The sequence below is a fragment of the Bactrocera dorsalis genome, chromosome 1 (assembly GCF_023373825.1).
Source record: "Bactrocera dorsalis isolate Fly_Bdor chromosome 1, ASM2337382v1, whole genome shotgun sequence".
NCBI classification, from domain to species: domain Eukaryota; kingdom Metazoa; phylum Arthropoda; class Insecta; order Diptera; family Tephritidae; genus Bactrocera; species Bactrocera dorsalis.
In genome coordinates, this window is record NC_064303.1 from 33,067,888 (window position 1) to 33,091,632 (window position 23,745).

At 37.7% G+C, this 23,745-nt stretch overlaps 1 protein-coding gene across 3 annotated transcripts in view; it reads left to right on the forward strand.

The window, feature by feature from the left end:
• Positions 1-23,745, forward strand: part of LOC125777189 (opioid-binding protein/cell adhesion molecule homolog) — a 66,230-nt gene that overhangs the window by 22,068 nt on the left and 20,417 nt on the right. For 2 of the 3 annotated variants that reach the window (XM_049451465.1, XM_049451470.1), the window contains exons 2-5: positions 5,993-7,041; positions 9,835-9,906; positions 15,452-15,549; positions 18,129-18,336. In XM_049451465.1, the coding sequence (XP_049307422.1) occupies positions 6,576-7,041; positions 9,835-9,906; positions 15,452-15,549; positions 18,129-18,336 (844 nt within the window). In that variant the 5' untranslated portion in view covers positions 5,993-6,575. The remainder of the gene's footprint in view (positions 1-5,992; positions 7,042-9,834; positions 9,907-15,451; positions 15,550-18,128; positions 18,337-23,745) is intronic. The other variant, XM_049451475.1, reaches the window with a different exon arrangement.

The window sequence follows — 23,745 nt, forward strand, 5'->3', positions numbered from 1 at the left end:
ACAGCTTTCTGCACGTTCCAAAAGTTTGTCGAACCAGTTTCTTAGCTCGTTGGCCCTAATGGCCGCCAGTATGTCGGTGCAAGCCTTTTGAATGACATCTACGTCTGCATAACGCTTTCCTTTCATGGGCAAATGCATTTTTCCGAAAAGGATGAAGTCGCATGGTGCACAGGTGAATACGGGGAGTGGTTAATGGTTAAAATATAATTTTTGGTCGTCAGTCAATTTGTGCAGAACAAACCGTACACACACCTTTCGTAAGCCCAACTGATCGGTCAAATGCTATAAATCGATGTTTTGGACATGCTCAATTCGATTTCAATTAATTTCAATGATGATTTCGACTGATTTTTAATGAAATCGCGCACACTTTTGATGGAATTTCCGGTGATCATGGATTTCGATAGGCCCACATGTTGATAGTCATTTATGTCCTCACGATCACTTTGAAAACGTTCAAGTTCATTAATTGAAATGTTTCAGTAAAAGCTGTAGCAATTTTGAAACAAAATTTAATATTCACAAAGATAATGACACTTAAAACGCAATAACTTCACTTCCAATCGTTGAAATGTCATGATTTAGGCACATATGTTTATACACTGTTGTGAATAAAACACGCTCTCTTTTTTTCATTGGGATAACTGAAAATCTCTATATAAGTATATTGGTATATTAATATATGAAGCGATTACTTAATTGCAAAACTTAAATAAAACTTTTTATGTCGAGTGGTTAATTTAAAACTTTTATTTATTTCTTTACTCAACTTGGTTATAGGAATTGGTTAAGTTTCGCGAGTCGTTGAAACACGTGTGTGCTTAGCAAGCGCAAAAGATAGAAGAAAGATATCTTCTGTATGCATTACAGACAAAGCGGGCGCTGACACGAAGGACAGTGGAAACGTCAGTAATGAAGGAAATTCGTCAGGGCTGCATTTTGGTAATGTGGTTGCCACCACATGTCTCCCCTTCTTTGTGAAATAAATTAGGTTGCGAAATGAACGTGTTTTTTTGTTTTTTCCTCGTTCTAGCGTTTTGGCCTGCTGCGTCCGAGTGGTCGAGTGTTCCTTGATCATTCGCTACGATGTACGCCGGTTTCAAACGATCGATAGAAACTGGGATGTCTTTTCCATTGATATGAACGGTGAAATACTTGGCGTATCGGGCCGCGACTCGGTATGGGCCGTCGTATGGATGGCTAAATGAAGGACCAATTTGTCCGCGGCGGACAAGAACGTGGCTAGTGTGATCCAAGTCCCTGAATTTAAAAACGCGATACTTAGCGTGGCGTGACATTTCTGCAGGTGTAAGTCCACGGAAGTGATTTTGCAGAACTTTGCAGGACGGCTGGTAGAGCGTCGTACCACGACTCGTTGTGACAGAGTAATGCTGCTTTAAGCTGACGATGAAGTCTCTCAACGAGGCCGTTTGCTTGTGGGTGGTAAGCCGTGGTTACGATGTGTCTTGCACCTAGGAGGTTATTGAGTTTATTAAAAAGATCTGATTGGAACTGCATACCTTGATCTGAAGTGATTCTGGCTGCCACGCCATAGCGGGCGATCCAGTTCAGCATGAATGCACGTGCCACAGTGTCGGCTCGTGCGTCTTCTAGCGGTATGGCTTCTGGAAATCGGGTAAAGCGATCGACGGCAGTAAGGCAGTATCGATGCCCCTTTGATGGAAGCAAAGTTATTAAATCGACGTGAACATGCTGGAAACGTTGGGTTGGTTGTTCAAAGTTTGATATGGGTGAGATGTTATGTCTCGTTATTTTATTTTGCTGGCACGCAATGCAAGTTTTTGCTCAGTTTCGGCAGTCTTTGTTGATAGATGGCCATACGTAGCGCTCTGCGATAAGTTTTCTGGAGCCTCTTTGTCCTGGGTGTGCCAGAGAATGCAACGACTCAAAAACTTGTTTTCTTAATGGTGCTGGCACGTAAGGGCGTAATCTCCCGGTAGAAACGTCGCAATATAGCTCTATATCTGGTTCTTTATATAAAATTCGTTGGAGTTTCAATGATGAGTTGGTATTTTCCATTATGTCTTGAAGCTGATTGTCGTTTTTTTGTTGTGTAGCGAGCTCAGTAAGTGTCACGGCGGTTGAAATTGCGTCTACCCGAGACAGGGTGTCGGCCACGATGTTTTCGTTGCCTGCAACGTGTTTGATTTCGGTGGAGAATTGCGCGATGAGGTCAAGTCTGCGGAACTGCCAAGGGGATGCCTTATCTAAACGCTGTTTAAAAGCGTGAACCAGTGGTTTATTGTCCGTAAAAATTGTTACGTGCCGCCCCTCGAAGATGTGTCTGAAATGTTTTACAGACTCGTATATGGCTTGTAATTCGCGATCGTATGTCGACCGCTCGGACGATTTTTCGTCCAGCTTCTTGCTAAAAAACGCAAGTGGTTGCCATGAGTTATCAATTTTCTGCTGCAAAACAGCGCCGACAGCGTGTTGTGACGCATCTGTGAAAATAGCCCACTCTGCGTCGCTGCTAGGGTAAGCGAGCTGTGTGGCCTTGGCCAGAGCGTTTTTGCAGCATCCGAAGGCGGTCTCCAGTTCTTGGGTCCATGCGACAGGTTGAGAGCTTTTGGTGGTGGATCCTTCCAAAAGTTTGTTAAAAGGCGCTAATAATTGTGCAGCATGTTTAATAAATTTTCTGTAGAAATTGATTGTACCTAAAAAGGAGCGTAAGCTCTTAATTGTTGAAGGTCTGGGGAAGTCCAAAATTGCCGATATTCGTTCAGGCAGTGGTTTGATGCCTGTTTCTGAAATTGTGTGGCCCAAGAATGCGACCCCTCTTTGTGCGAGTTTGGTCTTTGCGGCGTTTATCGTAAGTTCAACGTCCTGTAGGCGTTGAAATAAGGTTCGCAAGTGTTCCATGTGTTGATTTTCGTTGTCTGAAGCGACGAGGATGTCGTCAATGTAGGCGTAGACAAATGGCATATCTCGGGTGATCTCGTCCATGAAACGTTGGAACGTCTGTGCCGCATTCCGAAGCCCGTAGGTCATGAAAGGAAATTCAAATAATCCGAACGGGGTTATAATCGCTGTTTTGGGAATGTCCTTCGGAGCGACCGGGATTTGGTTGAAGGCGCGGACGAGGTCAATAGTAGAGAATATTTTTTTTCTGTATAGAGTGGCGGCGAAATCTTCTAAATAACGGACGGGGTATCTGTCGGGTATAGTCCGATCATTGAGGCGTCTGTAATCCCCACAAGGGCGCCAATCTCCTGATTTCTTTGGCACCAGGTGTAGCGGTGATGCCCATGGGCTGTTGGATCGCCGGGCGAGGCCAATCTTAATCATTTTTTCAAATTCTGCCTTAGCGATGATAAGACGATCAGGTGCAAGTCTTCGTGCTTTGCTTGAGACAGGAGGTCCCTCCGTAGTTTTGATATAATGTCGAGTTTGGTGTTTGGTGAATTTTGGTAGGCCGTCTGGTTTGGTTACGTCAGGGAATTCTGAAAGTAATTTCCAAAATGGTGTTGAATGATCAATTTGTAAAGTTTTGATTGAATACGACTTAACAAAAGGGGTGTTGCCCCGTGAAGATAACTGAGTTTTCTGGTCTATTATGCGTTTATGTTTCAGATCAACGATGAGACCGAAATGGCTGAGAAAATCTGCTCCGATGATAGGTCGTGGAACATCAGCTAAGACAAAACGCCAGGTTAATTCTTTTTGAAGACCAAAATCGGGGGTTTTAAAGGCGCATCCGTATGTGTTGATAATTGTGCCGTTGGCGGCATAGAGTTGGTAATTGAGTGGTTTCTGAAAACGAGTTGATTGATTGTACGGGAAAACTGAGAGGTCGGAGCCTGTGTCGATTAAAAATTGAACGTTTGTGGACAGGTCTTTTACGAAAAGGCGGCATGAGGCTGCAGGGGAGTCGACTGCCGCTACTAACGACTCCTGTTGAAGTTTTCCTCGTATTTGCATCCGGTTGTACATTTTTGCGCGTTGGCGCCAAACTTGGCGTGGTACCAGCAAAGCCCTCCGGATGAAGTTGCTGGTAGCACGCGAGATCTGCTACGTGATCTAGACCGTTGCCGAACGGTCCGTTCACGTGAGCGCGCTACGATGGCTGAAAGTTCTGCTAGGTGTTCTGCCAAGGCTGCTACTTGCGTCTCCAGGTCTGAAACAGCTGCTATGCCGGCCGGTTTAATCACCTCGTGAAGCTTGTCGGCTGCAGCCCCGAGTTTATTGAGATCAGCCTGTTCCTGTATGACGAGGCATGCGCGCATTTGAGGAGAAAGGTGTGATAGCCATCGCGCCTTGAGAACTTCCTCATCAATGTCCGGGACGAGACTACGGAGATGACGCAGGTGTTGAGATGGAGTTTTGTCACCTAGGCACTCTCCGTCCAATAATTGTATAAGGTTAGCTTCTTTAGATTTTGAGAAGCGTGCAATAAGTGCCTCTTTGAGTTCTCTGTATGGATTGGTAATAGGTGGTGCCAAAATTATATCTTCGACTGTGGAGGCTGATCTAGTGTCAATTAAAGGCACGACCACGTGGAATTTGTCGACTTCTGTTAGAATGCTCCGCATTCTGAATTGCGACTCGAGTTGCGCAAACCACAACGCTGGTTTTCAGCTGTAAAATGGTGGAGCTTTGATGGAGATTTCCCTAGAAATCTGAATGTTTGATTGCGACGGAGCGCTGATTGAGTCGTCCAGAGACATTTTGCGTTGAAATGTGGTGTTGAAAGTGCGATTGCAGCGTTAATTTAGGTTATGGCTGCTTGAAATGTTCCTAACGTGCGGGGTCACCAATTGAAGCGATTACTTAATTGCAAAACTTAAATAAAACTTTTTATGTCGAGTGGTTAATTTAAAACTTTTATTTTTTTCTTTACTCAACTTGGTTATAGGAATTGGTTAAGTTTCGCGAGTCGTTGAAACACGTGTGTGCTTAGCAAGCGCAAAAGATAGAAGAAAGATATCTTCTGCATGCATTACAGACAAAGCGGGCGCTGACACGAAGGACAGTGGAAACGTCAGTAATGAAGGAAATTCGTCAGGGCTGCATTTTGGTAATGTGGTTGCCACCACATATATTATATTAATTTTAGTTACACTTATCACATATTGACTGACATTTCCGACCACCAGTCAAGTATAGGTAACGAGGTATAAATATACGGTAGCTCGAACAATTTTCTATGGATTTAAACAATTTTTGGTCATAAGCTGGTATACACTAAAAATTAAACAGGCCAGCACTCAATTTGCTTCTTTGAATTTATCAACTGATTCTAGTTTATTTGGGTGCGCTGAATTCAAATCTGTAATCAGTTTGTCTCTATCAGCTCTAGTTTTCATGATATAGCTTTTTTCATTTTTTTTTCAGATCATAAGTTAAGTGGAGGGTATAACTTAGAATTAGTTGTTCAGCAGTGGCTAAAAGCAAGAGCGATTGCGCCTTCGTGAAAGACTTGCAAGACCTAAGATCTGAACCTTAAAATGTCTCAAACGATTCCAAATAATTTTTAGTAGGAGCAGTTTCTGTATATTGTATATATAAAATGAATTTACTGTAGTATAAATGTGGGGGTTACCACAGTGACCACCACCCACACTCCCCGTCAGGATATTAAACACAATATTTAAACGTTCAACCAGTGTTTATTTTTTAAAACAAAGTCTTGAATATAGTTCTTAAGATTATATGTATTACACACATACGCACTAGCATAAACGTTTTCGCGGACAACGGCTCGGCACGACTTACAGTTCACGGCAACTCAAACTCAACTGAACTTTGGCTGGTTTGTCTTTGTTCGTGTTTCGTCAAAAGTTCGTCCAGTTAAAGGGTTGCGTGTCATTGTGTTCTTTTGTCAGCGTTGTATTGTTGACCACTTCTAGTCCGGTGTTCGGATCCCACATAAAATGTATAGAAACATATAGTATAAATATATTTAATACGTAATTATTACATACAATTTTTTGTATAGATTTTTATAATGTTTTTCTATATCCGTTTTCAGATTTCGAGAGATATCATCAAAAAGTGAAATAAAATTTCTTTGAATGTGAAAGTGAACTAGAAATTCTTGGACAAATATGTAATCTAAAAATTTTAATGCCAAAAGGAAACAGGACAATGTTGTATAATAACAAATAAAAAACGCAGCCGAATATATTTACGTAACAAATTTTTACCATTTCATAAAAATTTTGCAAAATCTGAAATAGAAATAAATTTCTTAATTTTCTTCATGATTGTTTAATAATAGCAATATGCAATAAAATTATAAAATTAATAAAAAAATGTAAAGTTTATAAATTATTTATGTAATGGCAAAAGCTATTCACGGCAGAATGTGCTACTAATTGATAGAATATATTTATCAATTAATTTCTAAATAAAGCCCTAAAATATGCAAGCCAAGCGAACTCCACAGTGGTTTTAGCATAATATTTTACAGTCAATCAAAATAAATGCATATAACTGCAACAATTGCAGCAAGAATAAAATTAACGCACCAAATATCGTGAAAACATTCTGACATCGGCAAACGCGTAACATAACAAACTCTGAAATTGTCCAAGTAAAATTGCCTGCGACGAATGCGAACGACGCTTGCTAAAGTGTCGAGAACGATTGTGAGAACAAGAAGAAAAACAATGACAAATTCCACCAATATAGTACCGCAGCCAACGTGTATAATGAAAAATAAACGAAAAAGTAAACTACCAAATTTTTTGTTGTTAATTACCGCAATTTGTATTAACAGTTTCTGGTCGTGGCTTGGCGATGGCGGAGATGCTGGCAGTAGTTTACTGCCGCTTGCTTATGGCACGCATATGACCGTCACAGCTGGTGATGCCATCGCTCACACGTTCACCATCGAAATGCGTGGTCAAAATCACTATCACGATGGAGGTGGAGGAGGCGGAGGAGACAGTAGCAGGAGTGGCAGTTTGGAAAATATGGATATGGAGAATATGGATATGCATGCCTTTGATAATGATGCTGGTATGAGTGGTATACCAGAAGAGTCAGAGGAGCGCGATCATATTGCGCATCATTTTGGTAAGTTAGTCTCTCCACAACTACCATTATTAACTTTTCACAAACTCTAGTTTTAAAGTCTTTCTTAATTAAGTATTTTTGGTAGCATAGGCTAGGTTCTACTATATGTATAATATTATGGAACCCCCAAAAAAAAGCTCCGATATCGGACCATGTAAGTCGACAAGGCCCCTTGAGGTTTTTCCTGAGTGACCTCCCAAAAGTTTGAGCCTTAACCTCTCAAAGCCTGGACAATTAAGATGGAAGTGTTGAGACGTTTCTACCTCGTCTTCCTTCAAATGGTTTCTACAGTTGAAATACCAAAATTCTCACCCTTACATGTCAAAACTAATGCCATTTGTAACAAGATTAAGAATTCCTTAATCAGCCTTAAATGCATGGTTAGTGAGCTCAAGGCTAGTATCGCCGTCCTCATATCAGATCGGGTGCTCATTTCCCTAAAGAAGGGTGCACTCCGCATCAGTAAATCGCGGCTTGGAAAAATGTATATTAATCAAGCCTGAAACAAATAGAGAGTTACTGAAAAACCCATTTACCAACATTTCCCCCAAATTTTGACCATCCATCCTTAAAGAATACACTGTCCCTCTCATTCAGCGTTTTCAACCCACCCACATCGCCCTTACATGTACAGAGCGGAAAATACAGCCAGCGATTTGCTTAGCCAACCGTTTCCTGTAGTCTTTGCTACATATCTTCTCTTTCACGCAACTCTTTCCAAATTTGCATAACTTGATTCCGGTTTTTGCTATCTCAATAAGCCACCTTAACCTAATTAGAAATAAGGGGGAGCCTGCTTTAGAGGCTTCAAGAATCGAGTTTTTGGGGAGGAAAAGAAATTGATTAAAAGGAAATTTGTAGCGTTTATAGTTATATATTTAAACATCATCATTTGTAACAAACTATAAAAATATAGACTGCGAAATATGCTAATGTCTAAATTTTTATGTCTATATTTTGTCTGTACGCGTGTGAACGTTTAGTGAGTGGCCATTTTTTATGCCAGATAAGACGATTTAGTCATGTTCGTCCCTCTGTCTATTTTTCTATGCGTTTGTTTTATTTACTCGTCCTAGTCCCTCAGTTTTGAGATATCAATTTGAAATTTTGCACACGTCATTTTTTTCTCCTCAAAGAACTGCTGATTTGTCGGAATCGCTGATATCGCATCACAATAGCGTGTAGTTGCCATACAAACGGAATTGTCATAATCAAATTCTTGTAAGGAGTATTTTGTATTTGTGAAGGGTACGGTTCATGATTTGACAGTCGTCTTTCTTGATCAAAGTTAACATTTTCCGACGTACTGATGATTTTATCATTCATGTTACTGAAGAGATTTTCAATGATCCGACAAGTTTTTTTGAATATTTTGCGTATTACGTCATTACATTCCTTTGATCGCAGGAAGAAGAAGAGATATGCCTACGTATCAAAGAGCAACGTATTACCAAAACAGCTCAATCACTTGCTTGAGTCTGTCTAGTTTTTAAATAGATTTAAGATTTTATAACTTATTGCTAGGCTTAAAAAAAGCAGATCCAACAAACAAAAAATATTGAAAAAAAGTAACTCTTAAAATTCTTTTCTCGTACTTGGTGAGAGCAATAAGAAGCAGGTATCCAGCAATATCTATTCCCTTTGTGGTTTTATTTTTTACGACCAACATGGTCGTTACCCATTTAAGCGAAAATTTCTGACAAACCTTTGGATGTAATGCAATTTGTAGATCGCTATTGCATCGCGTTATTTTGGTGGGAGGTATTTTTGGTCAACATGGAATTATTTTTATTCAAACTAAAATAATAAATTGATAGATTGTCATATGAGAATTCAAAACTATTAATCGTTTCGTATGTGAAAATATGAATAGTAAATTTTGTAATGTAAAATTTTTCGTGAATTTTTTGTGAAAATAATAATTCTTCGAATAAATGAATTCTTAAATATACATTTAAAAAACTAGAACCATAAACTTTTCAAATCGGGGGCAGCTCTCATAGATGCGCTTCAAGCGTTCATAGAAGGCATCTTTCATCACACCGTCCTTCACTTCCGTCGGGGCGTGGGCGCAAATCAGCGATATGTTGAAAAACTTCGCTTTGATGTTAATTGTGGTTAGACGTTCATCCACCGGAGTGTATGACAGTACTCTGCGACGGAATCTTTCTCCCACCACGAATCTTCTGCAAGGAAAGGATTCTCTCTGAATTTCAACTGTATATCCAATGCATTGACAGATATTTTTGTTTAAAAGTCAATTATAGATACTTGCGTCCACATATCCGGGAAGGCACAGTTTTTGTTCGATTTGGACAATTTTCGGTAATAAGGTCGCATACACTAAAGACATTATTCGTGCAAAGTTCTATACCGTTTTATTAGTTACTTATTAATTTGTGTACTGCAACGTAAAAGAATCAAATGGAATTTAAAATTTTGCTATATGGGAAGTAGGTGTGGATATGGGAAATAGGTGTGTTTATGGACCGATTTCGGCCATTGTCTCACTGTAACATAGAAAGACAAGAAGAATAACGAGTACTAAATTTAGTCGAAATCGGTCTGGCTCTCTCTTAGTCCATCTATTCATAGTCTTTAGAAAATTTATATTATTTGTCTTAAAACATATTTCTAAAGTAAGAAAAACATCGTGCCTCATTAGTTCACACTACAGTTTATTTTAAATTATAAATACTAATTAATAAAATTTAATAAATTTGATTTTGCTTACATTGACTCTATTTTCATTTCATTAAATTTATCACTCCTTGATTGTCTTATCCACCCTAGAGATGAAACATCACGAAGAGTTGCTTGAGGATATTAGAGAAGACGCATCTACGAATTTATTACCTACCAAAGGTGAGTATGTGATGAATGAGAGTAAAAACCGTATTTAAGTTAAGGCCATAAAGTTGTATTGTTATACGCTCTGATAGATTATCTATGTTAAAAATAAGTTATTGTGAAAATGCGTACGACTTCGGAACAATAACCAAAGCCAGCTTAGTTCATATTGTTGGCACAGATATTTCGACTCCAGCTGGTTAGACTAATGAAAAAGGTCAAGATTTTAAAATAATTTTATTATAATATTGCAAAACTGATATCTCGTCGCTAGGAACTTTTGGAAACTAAACTTATTCTATATTAAGGCTCACACAATGCCTTAAAATATTTGCAAACTAAATCCTGATTATGCAAAATAAAACTAAATATTACCGATACTACCTTAATTTTCTCATTTCTCTGCAATTTGGATTCTATCCCAAAAATATCGTGGCCCATATTGAATCACCTTTTTGTATCCTGCTCTGATGTGAAGCAGTGAGACAGACAAAAAGGTCAAAGGAAGGGTTATAAGGCGGGTCGTAACGGCTGCCGAGTGTTGTATTGTTGAAGTCGCTTCAATTTATTGATTTGGTGTTGATAGCATTCCTCATTAATGGTTTCATCGGTTTTGTAAGTCCAAAATACAGCATGCTGTTCTGATCCAATCAAATACAGAGCATTTCCTTGATGTCATGAATGTTTGGCTTTGCTGGTCTTAGCAGGTCTTTCAGGTTTCACATACAATTTTTGGTGTTTAGTGTATTCATTTTTCACCACCAGTTACAATCCTATGTAAAGACTTTTTTGTAGCGTTTCAGTTAAGTGAACCTGGAAAACTCATAATACGCATTCCCATCTGAAACCTTAACATACAGATCATTGCTTTGGCGTCATGGTTATTCCATTCAGATTAACGACAAAACTACTGTCATTGAGGAGTATAGTTATCAACATTTTCACAGAAAAAGTTATTGAAATTCTACCGAAATGATAAATTAGATTGACCGAAAATGGGGAGGAGAAAACAACAAAAAAGATAACCCAGTGGTTATTAACATTTGAACGCCGTCTGAGGACTGTCTTAGTAAATAAAAGTTGACACGCACACAAACATACAAAACTGCTTAGGTATGCATCAAATAAGTACATGTGAGCAACACCACCAATAACATAGTTCGCTATAACATAACAATTGGCATGGGTAGCTTGAGTAACTCATTTTGGTATTATAAATAACTTTCGTGTTGACGATAAAAACAACAACCGCGATTGAGCTTGCAAAGCCACACGCCACGAGTCACAAATCTATCGCTTGGAAAAGTTATGTTCATATCATAGGCAATACGTTAAAATGTCACGTCGCCAAATTGTACTCGAGCTTAATGTAGCAACAAGTGAGTAAACAAATACGCTCGTCAAAGTTTAACAGTAACAAATGTTTCAGATGTCAGCACTTACCAGCGATAATAATATAATGTTACTTATGTGTGTGTATGAAAAAAGGAAAAATTATTGTTTCATTAAGGTCGCGTTGATCATTTATATAACGGGTGGGCCATCTAACGTTTTAAATTTGAATTATCTATATTTTGGCATTGGAAACGTCAAATAACGGGTGATTTTTTTGAGGTTAGGATTTTCATGCATTAGTATTTGACAGATCACGTGGGATTTCAGACATGTTGTCAAAGAGAAAGATGCTCAGTATGCTTTGACATTTCATCATGAATAGACTTACTAACGAGCAACGCTTGCAAATCATTGAATTTTATTACCAAAATCAGTGTTCGGTTCGAAATGTGTTTCGCGCTTTACGTCCGATTTATGGTCTACATAATCGACCAAGTGAGCAAACAATTAATGCGATTGTGACCAAGTTTCGCACTCAGTTTACTTTATTGGACATTAAACCAACCACACGAATGCGTACAGTGCGTACAGAAGAGAATATTGCGTCTGTTTCTGAGAGTGTGGCTGAAGACCGTGAAATGTCGATTCGTCGCCGTTCGCAGCAATTGGGTTTGTGTTATTCGACCACATGGAAGATTTTACGCAAAGATCTTGGTGTAAAACCGTATAAAATACAGCTCGTGCAAGAACTGAAGCCGAACGATCTGCCACAACGTCGAATTTTCAGTGAATGGGCCCTAGAAAAGTTGGCAGAAAATCCGCTTTTTATCGACAAATTTTGTTCAGCGATGAGGCTCATTTCTGGTTGAATGGCTACGTAAATAAGCAAAATTGCCGCATTTGGGGTGAAGAGCAACCAGAAGCCGTTCAAGAACTGCCCATGCATCCCGAAAAATGCACTGTTTGGTGTGGTTTGTACGCTGGTGGAATCATTGGACCGTATTTTTTCAAAGATGCTGTTGGACGCAACGTTACGGTGAATGGCGATCGCTATCGTTCGATGCTAACAAACTTTTTGTTGCCAAAAATGGAAGAACTGAACTTGGTTGACATGTGGTTTCAACAAGATGGCGCTACATGCCACACAGCTCGCGATTCTATGGCCATTTTGAGGGAAAACTTCGGACAACAATTCATCTCAAGAAATGGACCCGTAAGTTGGCCACCAAGATCATGCGATTTAACGCCTTTAGACTATTTTTTGTGGGGCTACGTCAAGTCTAAAGTCTACAGAAATAAGCCAGCAACTATTCCAGCTTTGGAAGACAACATTTCCGAAGAAATTCGGGCTATTCCGGCCGAAATGCTCGAAAAAGTTGCCCAAAATTGGACTTTCCGAATGGACCACCTAAGACGCAGCCGCGGTCAACATTTAAATGAAATTATCTTCAAAAAGTAAATGTCATGAACCAATCTAACGTTTCAAATAAAGAACCGATGAGATTTTGCAAATTTTATGCGTTTTTTTTTTTAAAAAAGTTATCAAGCTCTTAAAAAATCACCCTTTACCATTCGGAAAGTGACAAATATTCAGTAAAAAGTCTAAAATTTACGAAATGGGTAGCTATTCACTATTCTACAGGTCGCAGATTGGGCAGAAGATCGTTTGACCGAGGATGGTCAATTTTACTGAAAAATCATCTTTTCGGACGGGGCTCATTTCCACCTTGATGGTTGCGTTAACAAGCAGAATTGCCGCATTTGAGGCACAGGACAGCGCTACGTGCCATACAGCAAACGCTACACTCAATCTTTTACGCCCTCTCTTCGAAAATCACATAATCAGCAAAAGAGGTGATGTGAATTGGCCTTCCAGAAGCTGCGAACTAACCCCGTTGGACTATTTTTTGTGGAAAGCTGTTAAAGATAAATGTTAGGCCAACCACCCAGCAACAATTCAAGATCTAAAGTACGAGATTCAAGCTGTTGTAGCTGCCATAAGACCTGAAACCATCAAGAAAGTATTCCAAAATTGGGTGGATCGGATAAGCTACTGTAAACTCAGCCGTGGTAGTCATTTGTCCGAAATTGTTTTCCACAAAATTAATTTCATAAAACAACCTTTTGAATAAACCTTTGAAAAATATCAAGCCGTTTTATTTTTATTTAAATTTAAAATTTTATATGGCCCACCCTTTATGTATACAAATACTTACTGTTAAATATAAGATGTTCAGTGTATAATTATTCATATGTTATTCATATATACAAAATATGAGTACGCTGGCATACGTGTGTATGTGTCTGCAACAGTTAATACCACATAAATGACTGAACTTAATTTTATTTCACATTTTTACGCTTTTGTAAATCGCTTTTCACTTTTGTGCTCAACTCTGCCGTTTCCACCATCGCTTTTACAGAATCTCGTGACACTGAGTACTTGGCATTTCATTGCATGCTGTGTGCATATACTCGTATTAGAGAACGGAAAAGAATATACGTAGGTGTGTACGTGTTCGTATGCTTTTTCGTTCACGCATTTTATCATTCACTTTTGTTGACAAATGCCTACTCATGTTTCTGTGGTGTTTTCACCGCGTGGGAGCACAAAAGCATGTGAGAGTGCATGAAAAATAAATATAAAGGATCTCTGCTTACAAGTGTAAAGAGGTGCTCCGTGAAAAAAGCAGTGCTTGATGAAATCCCGTATTGCTTTACATATTCAGTTTAATTCCACTCCTCCCTCGAATACAAAAATTGTTTTTTTCAAGCAGTCGCGAATAGTTTTTCAACTTTTCTCAGTATCGGATATTTCGACATTATCTGAGAATTTTTTTTTTTTGGTTTCACATTTCTAGGAGATTTGAAATTGTGGGTATAGATAGAAAATAATTAAGATTTTCCACTGTGACCTAAGTGCTTGTGTGCCCTCTTCTATATCAAAAAATTTGACGAAAGTCACTCTGAAGAATTCTTGTAGCTTGCTGGGCGCGATGGGTCCACGTTGATGGGTCCAAAAGCCTTGAGCATTATTCTACAAATTGCTGGGCAATCTAGAATAAGGAGTTCTTGACCTTCCGGTTATATGTCGCAAAACCGGCAGTTTGTGCAAGAGACTATGTCCATGTTGAACAAGTGTTTCTTGAGCCTCCAGTGGTTAGTATAAAGCATGGCAAGTAGACGGAATTTATCTCGTGATAGGTTGATCATATTTCTAAATATTGCTAGAAGCAATCTCCCATTATTAATTTCACGTGGCGCATTCCTTTTGTCTGCTGCCAGTACTGTACTCTTCCATTCTCACCTCTGTGCGGTGTAACTTCTTTATGGTGTGGGACCCCAACACAATTCATGGTTCTGACCCCATTATCCTGGAAGCCGCTGTAGTACGGGCTAGTTCATCGACCAGCTTATTGCCGGTTACCCCTTTTTGCCCCGGCACTGATATACTGAATGACGGCTCAGCCTTCCTATATACTTCTCATTTTATAGCAATTTGATTTTATAAGCCGAGATCGCCTTTAGTGCCGCTTGACTGTCGCTAAGTATGGCGATAGCCTGGTTGCGAAAGTTGCGGTGCAGATTGATTTCACATACTGACTTATAGTAAATACTTCTGCTTGAAAGGTGCTTGGAAAATACCCCATTGGTATGGATAGGTTGATATGCGGTTCTATCTTTGTAACGCCATCTCTTGGAAGAAAAGGCAGTGGTGTGTCTTCACGGACGATTGTTGTTTTTGAAGGGTTGGTATTTAACCCTATCATATTGCTCCATCCATTTGCTAGACTTAAGCCCTTTGGACTATGTCGCAGAGAGTATAATTATTATTTGGGAGCTCATCTACTAGGCTCCACAATAGCGGGGATAGAACTCCACCCTGTAAGCAGCCTCTTATAGTACCAAAGCGAATCTTATCCTGCCCCCAGTGATTTCAGCAATTCTAGTACGCAGAACAGCCTCTATCCATCCTTATACTGGAACCGACACATTCCTTTTCTCCAGTGCCCTGATGACGCTTGCGTGGGACGCATTATTGAAAGCACCTTCGATGCCGAATATTGCAATTGTATGGGTAATATCAATAAATAACTGCTAACAAAATGAAAGTTAAATACATTAATTGCCATGTTTTACGACACTAAAAAATTACCTGAAATATTTGCCTCAGGAGTATTAAATTAAAAATGAGAATATATTTTATTTCTTCTTCATCTTACAGATTTACCAAAATTTGGTGTGCAGTTACAAAATGTCACAGTGCCTGTGGGACGAGAGGCGGTACTGCAATGTGTTGTCGATAATCTGCAAACCTACAAAGTAAGTTTTTACAAAAAAGTAAATATGTTAGAATATATATAAAGAAGAAATGTATGAATCAGTAGGCATGAAGTGAATAAAAAGGATTATAAAAGTTACTTACATACAAACTATTGGTCAATTATTCAAACGATTAGTCATAAACCAATAAATTTTCATTAGTTATGTAATTATGTAATATAAGTGTAAAAAAGTCAGTGAAAGAACAATTGTACCCGAAATTGTTAAGGATTTATTGGCACCACGAAACTACATTTTCCACAGATTACACAAATGAATAATATTTACCAATACAAATAGAAAACTCGCTGCTCGTTGAGGGCACTCAACCATTTTACATGTAAGTTGCTATGCGTCAAAACTACAGGGTAGGCCATTTAAAGTTGACCCATCTGGCAACGCTGTAACTTTTAACAGCGCTGACAAATCGGCTAATGTCATACCGCGTTAGAAGCGTCATTCGAAGACAATTTATACCATGGAACAGTACACTCCAAAAGAACGCGCTGAAATTGTTCAGCTTTATATTCAAAATAACTTTTCAATTGTGTTAACTCAACGTGCGTTTCGCAAAAAAAATAAAGTGAAAAGTGCTCCAGTTAAGAACACAATTAAGTCTTTATACGCAAAATTTGTGAACACCGGTAATCTCAGTAATGCCAGTCATGCATCCAGACAACGCACAAGACGTTCTGATGAAAATATCGAAGCTGTACGAGCCAGTATTGAGGAGACTCCATCGACATCGAGTTATCGCCGCTCTCAGGAATTAGACATCTCTCGCACCACTCTCCGACGCATAATTCATAAAGATTTGAAGATGTTTCCATATAAAATTCAAATGGCACAAAAACTAAACCCAGCTGATTATCCGCGACGCCTTAATTTTGGCAAACGGGCCATCGGGCGATTGATATCGAAAAATGGTGATGTTGACTGGCCACCGAGATCACCAGATTTGACGCCACCAGACTTTTATTTGTGGGGTTATTTGAAATCCAAGGTATACGCTAATAAGCCAAATACCTTAGCTCAACTGAAAGCCAAAATTCGACGTGAAACAGCCGCCATATCATCCGAAACATTGGCCAAAGTCATGGAAAATGTCGAAAAAAGAGTGCATTTAGCTGTCAAAGCTAAAGGTGCCCATTTACGCGATCTAATTTTTAAATATTAGCTGAAACAAATCCCCTTGGACCAAAATAAATTATTTTTGAAATGAACAAAAAACATTGTTTTCTTTTGTTCTTTTTTTTTAGAAACAAATGGGTCAACTTTAAATGGCCTACCCTGTATATGTAATCTTGTGTGCACATTTTGTCTCAGTCGACAGGTACCAACTTTGTCGGCACCTGACTTAACACATGCCAAAACTAAGCTTGTAGTGGTGACGTACTCACGTACTTTTTCAGAATGCGAACCATTCTTTCCTATGTGCGTAAATAATCAACGTAACGAGCTGAGTCGATTAGCCGTGCCCGACTGTCCATGTGTATGTATGTGAACTAGTCTCTCAGTTTTAGAGATATTAGCTTGAAATTTTGCACACCTTCTTCTCTCCCCAATAAGCTGCTAATTTATCAAAACCATCGAAATCAGACTACTATAACAAATATTAGCCATACAAACTGAACGATACGAATCAACTAAATTTAACTTGTATATATGTACATATTTATTAACAATGTATAATTTTTTTTATTTGAGGATATAACATTAAAGTTTCATGCTTTAATTTTCTCCACAATAATTCCCAAAACACTTTTTTCTTTAGACGGTCACACTAAATGTGCCTCTTAAACAAACATTAAGATTTTCTTGCCCTATTAGTGGGGTAAAAATAACACAAAATAAATAGACGTATGTAAATCGATAACAATATGTAGTATATGTATAGCTATGCTTACATGCATAGAATACGAATTCGTCACCCGAAATTAACCCATTCATCCCAATGAACTTGTTTATGGTCTTTAACCTCAAACGGCCCAAGCAATCAGGGGTATATTAAGATTTATAAATATACTTTTATATTTATTAGCACATGTCCTTTTTGATACAAATGTATTTTTATATAATGTATATGTCAGCAAGGCATGAACGTATGTGTATATATACATATATATGCAAACACTACCAAATAAGGGCTAACAAAAGTTCAACTATTAAACTAAAAGTAAACAAACAATTTTCATATTAATTTTCTTTTCTTTTCTTTTTCCTTTTCCTTCCTTACTGACACTAACCTACACATTCACATGTGGCCAACAAACTGTGAAACTTTGGGAAAATTGAACACAACCACTTGCATGTCCAATGGATAAATAAACGAACGGGCATACGCGGTCCACCTATACGCACCTCTGGATAACAAAATATGCAAATACAAATAAACAAAAACAAACTAATGACCGAACGTGCATATGAATGCGTGCGTCTTGGGGTTTATGTACTATTTACTAATATGGAAATGCATGGTTTGTATCGAACGGGTTGACACGTCTCGAATTATGCTTTTTCCATACGCAAACACACACCTTCGCGTACCTGTGCTATGATTATTTTGAGCCATCGCCTAGATTGCGTGGCTGCGCGTCGACACACAAACAATACTGACGATACAAAATCACGTTATAACGAAAAACCACCGAATGAGCATAACTCATGCTGAGAAGCGTGCTTGGATATTGAGAATACGTGACGTGAAGGAAGCGGACAAAGGCTGGTATATGTGTCAGATCAACACGGATCCGATGAAAAGTCAAGTTGGTTACCTAGATGTTGTGGGTGAGTACGATAAATTTAATTGAGTCAATTTGCTCATATATTAAGTATAATATGAAGCAGACATATCCAAAATACTCATATCATCAATATATGTATCTTAAGTTAAATTTAAGCGAGAGGGATACGTACGTTAGGGTGTTTCATTTAAAACTATATTTTTATTTCTTGGAACACTTAAAACTTCGCTGAAAACTCTTAGTTTTAACTTTATGTAAGCACTTCTTTTTTGACTTGTCGTATATTTCACACATTTTGTGGGAACTTTGAAACCAACAACAATATCAGCTTTGAAATCCAACATAGAATCAGTCTTGCCAACAAGTGCTACTTTGGACCGAGTAGGCAATTGAAAAGTAAAGTCCTCTCTCGACGAGCAAAGTCCTAATTCTACAAGTCACTAATAAACCTCGTCTTGCTATATGGTGCCGAAGCATGGACAATAACATCATCTGATAATTCGGCCTTGGGAGTGTTCACGATAAAGGTTTTGAGGAGGACTTATGGATATACGACGATATTGACATAGGTCAGCGAATCAAGAGACAGCGGCTATGTTATCTAGGTCATGTAGTGCGGATGGAAGAGAACACTCGAGCTCTGAAAGTATTCGATTCATTACCGGTAGTACCGGTGGAAGCAGAGGAAGACTTCTACTCCATTGGTGAGATTAAGGGGAGAAGGGTATGGCTGCATTTGGTATCTCGAATTGATGCCAAAGAGCAAAAAGAAGAAAGGACTGGCACGATGATGTTAACACGGTTATAACCGCGTGGGCGGTCTCTACGTCAGTGAAGATGAAGAAACAATATGTGTTTATTGACGGCGTATATGCACCGCTGTTCTTGGTAGTAGTTCGCTGGTTGGCGACTCTTTTAAAACCACGCGTGATATATAGGGTGATTTTTTAAGAGCTTGATAACTTTTTAAAAAAAAAACGCATAAAATTTGCAAAATCTCATCGGTTCTTTATTTGAAACGTTAGATTGGTTCATGACATTTACTTTTTGAAGATAATTTCATTTAAATGTTGACCGCGGCTGCGTCTTAGGTGGTCCATTCGGAAAGTCCAATTTTGGGCAACTTTTTCGAGCATTTCGGCCGGAATAGCCCGAATTTCTTCGGAAATGTTGTCTTCCAAAGCTGGAATAGTTGCTGGCTTATTTCTGTAGACTTTAGACTTGACGTAGCCCCACAAAAAATAGTCTAAAGGCGTTAAATCGCATGATCTTGGTGGCCAACTTACGGGTCCATTTCTTGAGATGAATTGTTGTCCGAAGTTTTCCCTCAAAATGGCCATAGAATCGCGAGCTGTGTGGCATGTAGCGCCATCTTGTTGAAACCACATGTCAACCAAGTTCAGTTCTTCCATTTTTGGCAACAAAAAGTTGTTAGCATCGAACGATAGCGATCGCCATTCACCGTAACGTTGCGTCCAACAGCATCTTTGAAAAAATACGGTCCAATGATTCCACCAGCGTACAAACCACACCAAACAGTGCATTTTTCGGGATGCATGGGCAGTTCTTGAACGGCTTCTGGTTGCTCTTCACCCCAAATGCGGCAATTTTGCTTATTTACGTAGCCATTCAACCAGAAATGAGCCTCATCGCTGAACAAAACACGCGCGCGAAACACATTTCGAACCGAACACTGATTTTGGTAATAAAATTCAATGATTTGCAAGCGTTGCTCGTTAGTAAGTCTATTCATGATGAAATGTCAAAGCATACTGAGCATCTTTCTCTTTGACACCATGTCTGAAATCCCACGTGATCTGTCAAATACTAATGCATGAAAATCCTAACCTCAAAAAAATCACCCGTTATATTTAAGTTGTGATATATATTCTAGCGGTACTACGAATATAATGTTTGCAAAGGTTACGTATACGACACGTATGTCACGTTCATGCCCTTTAATTTACCCGCACATGTTTCACATATTCTATGCATCGAGGTGTTGGACATGTACGTACGCATGCTCAACTATCTTTTGCCGTACCTTTTATTGCTTCAGAAATAGTTGAAACCAACAATATTGTAAGTAGTGCTAATTAAAGTAAAGTTTCCTTTCGAAACAATGATACTTTTTCACTGTCCACCGCTATTGCTATATTATAATTGTTACTTTGTTTTCTAGGTACAATAATGAAAGCAGAAAGTGAAAATTCTGTATTTAGATAAACTTAGAAGAAGTGAACTTCGTTTCATTAGAGAAGATAGAAAATAAATAAAGGAATTATAAGTTTATAATTCTTAATCGTTCGTCCTTAACTATTAAACTTAGAATTTTGTAGGAACGAAAAAAATGTTAATCCTGTCACGACTCTTTCAGTATATTACCCCTTGTTCTAAGTCGCTAGTAATGTATTGTATTAGATATGATGTACTATAATAGCTCATTAAATGCAAATCCTATATGAACTAGTTTCGCTGTGAGCACCTTCTCAGGCAGTATGAAAATGGATGATATCGAATGGTAACTGACTCAAAGTCTAAATTAAGGTTATGTTGAAAACTAAAGTTGCCATAATATATAAAAACTACCCTTCCGAGGCATAGAACTTCGCAACCAATATGGATTATGGTGATATCTTATTGTTGGTGTGTCTTTTTCGTGAATTGGTACCGGTAATTGGTATTTGACAGTCCATATCCGGATAAAAATCTTGGACCTTTCCGGTTACTTAAATCTAACATGCATGACCGATTTCAACTTTATTTGGTTTATAACACGCGACATTCTTGATTACATAACCTGCTGAAATGAGAAAATCGGACCATTGAAAGGTGAATTTTATCCATTTAATTTCAAAGTAATCCCCACTCGCTGCAATACATTTATGCCAACGAATTTTGCAGTTATCATAGCACTTGGAATAATCTCCTGTCATGGTGGCCATCAGAGCTTTCCTCGATTCAGCTTTTATATCCTCAATTTTGTCACAACAGTGTCCTCGGAGTGGTCATGTTAATTTTCTGAAAAGCCAGAAGTTACACGAAGGTAAATCAGGCGAATGCGGTGGTTGCGGCACGATATTAGTTGAAAATGTCGCGAAATGATCACGAATAACCAATGCACTTATTTTTTTTATAAATTCTGATATAGTAAAAATCGAGGAATTCACACACAAAACGACGCTCATCTTAAATACTTATGAATATTTGGACGTGAAATTTAGCATAGATGTCAACTAACTACCAACTTACAGAAAAAAAATTCAAAAACCGCATGGAGTATAAATTAAAAATTTAGCTTTCAATTTGATATGATTTTAACTCCACCTAAGTGTCGTGCGATATATTATAAATGTTAATGAAAGTCCAATAGAATCTTTCCTGGTAATAATTGAACTCAGTGGCAAACATAGATAAAATTAGGTTAATATTCCTCGCAAACACTATATACCTACTAGTTATAAGTATTTTCAAACTTTAAGTTGATGTTATTATATATATAAATATCGGTTTATCTTGTTGAATGTCGCAAAAAATGGAAAAAATTGGCCTAATAACATTTCTAACATAGGAATTTCTATTTTTTCCTAAAAAAATGAAATTTTTAAAAACGAGTTTTAAGAAAAATAGTATAATAAAAAATTTTATTTATGTCTGCGCGATATTTTGTAAAAGATGTATTGCTCTTTGTCTCTTCAGTACTGCTTATTAAATGTGATTGAAAAAGCATGCAGAAACTGAAAAACATGGAAATACCTAAATTAAATAATACCACGAGTTTACATATTTTGGTACAAAAATGCTTCATATTGGACATCGGTGACTTGAAATAATAAATGATGATGGAGATGTGCATATTAACCGATTATAGTTCTAAATCACTGTCCTTTACAAAAAAAAAACTTTGTTTCTATTTTAAGACAAATTAATTTATATTTTGTATATTATATATTATTTATGCATGTGCTGCTGTGAACAATCACGACAGTGTTTTCCACAAAAATATAAAATTTTTCATAAAAATAAATATTCCTGCATTAATGAAAAATATTCGCACGTTGTGCATATGGCGGACTAAATTTGTATAGCAAAATATTTTACTTAATTATACCCTGAGCAAAATATATCAAATTTGTAACGAAGTTTTTAACTCACAGATGGGAACTTCGGAGATCCTATATAATCAGGATGATGAGCCAAGTCGATTTAAACATATCCGTCAATACGTCTGTCTGTCGGTCAGTACTTACGCAAATTAGTCCCTCAGGTTTTGAGATATCGATCTGAAATTTTGCACACGTCCTCCTCTTCCGAAGAAGCAACTAATTTGTCGGAGGCACCGATGTCGAAAAACTATAGGATATATCTGAGTTATCGGAAGCAAGCCCTTTAATGGAAAACTGTTTGATTTGACGAGGTATCTTCAAGAACGGATTATTATCTAAGGCAAGTGTAATCTTCGAAAAAGTTGTTCAGTCCGGATCGCTATAGCATATAACTGCCATACAAACTGAATGATCGGTATTAAGCTCTTGTAAGGAATCTTTTAGATTTCTGAAGGGTATTATTGCTTCTATGCCTTGAATGAAGTTATCGTTTTTTCTTGTCCATACTTAGGAATGACTAAGACTTTTGTAAAATGAGTTTTAAAAATATTTCGATTAATATATTTTTCCAAGTTCAGAGTTTATTACTGCAATTTTAATATATATATATATATAAAAGAAACAGAAATTGTATATGTGTGTTCCTCATAGACTGCAAAACAGCTGTGCCGATTTCACTGACGTTTTAGAATAACCCAGGGAGTGTTCCTGTAAAATTTGGTGGTGACCAGAAATTTATTTTAATATTCTTGAATTGAATTAATGAGTGCATATCCATTTAGATTTCTAAATAACAATATTTCAAACTCTCACTTTTGCTTTCAACAATTAGAACGAAGCAGTTAAGCGATCGGAGGGGACGAAACGTTACTTAGTTATTTTAGTTATTTTTTTATTAAGCGATTTTATTTAAACGTTTTTAAAATTTGAATAAATTTATGTTTATTTTTATTTTTACGTAAATTTTATTATATTATGTAAATAAGCTTTAAGGTGTCAGTATTTCTCGATAGAAATTAGGCATTATAATAATAAGATAAAAGAATTCCGTTGAAACGAGGTACGTCAACAACGCATTCTTGGATATCTTTGAATAATTTTTATCAATCAAAAACACTTGCTCGCTATAAACAATTATCGCCGAAGGCCTTTTCCAACATTATGAACGTTTTGGCACCCGAAATTTAATGGAACTTCTTTGTTGAATAATTTCACCCATCATAAAAATTGCAAAATGAATTTTATGTACTTTATAAAGACAAGCATATACTAAACACTTATAGATATTTTGATTTGACATTTAGCACAGATATCACTGACAGTTATAAAAAATAAAATTTCGAGGA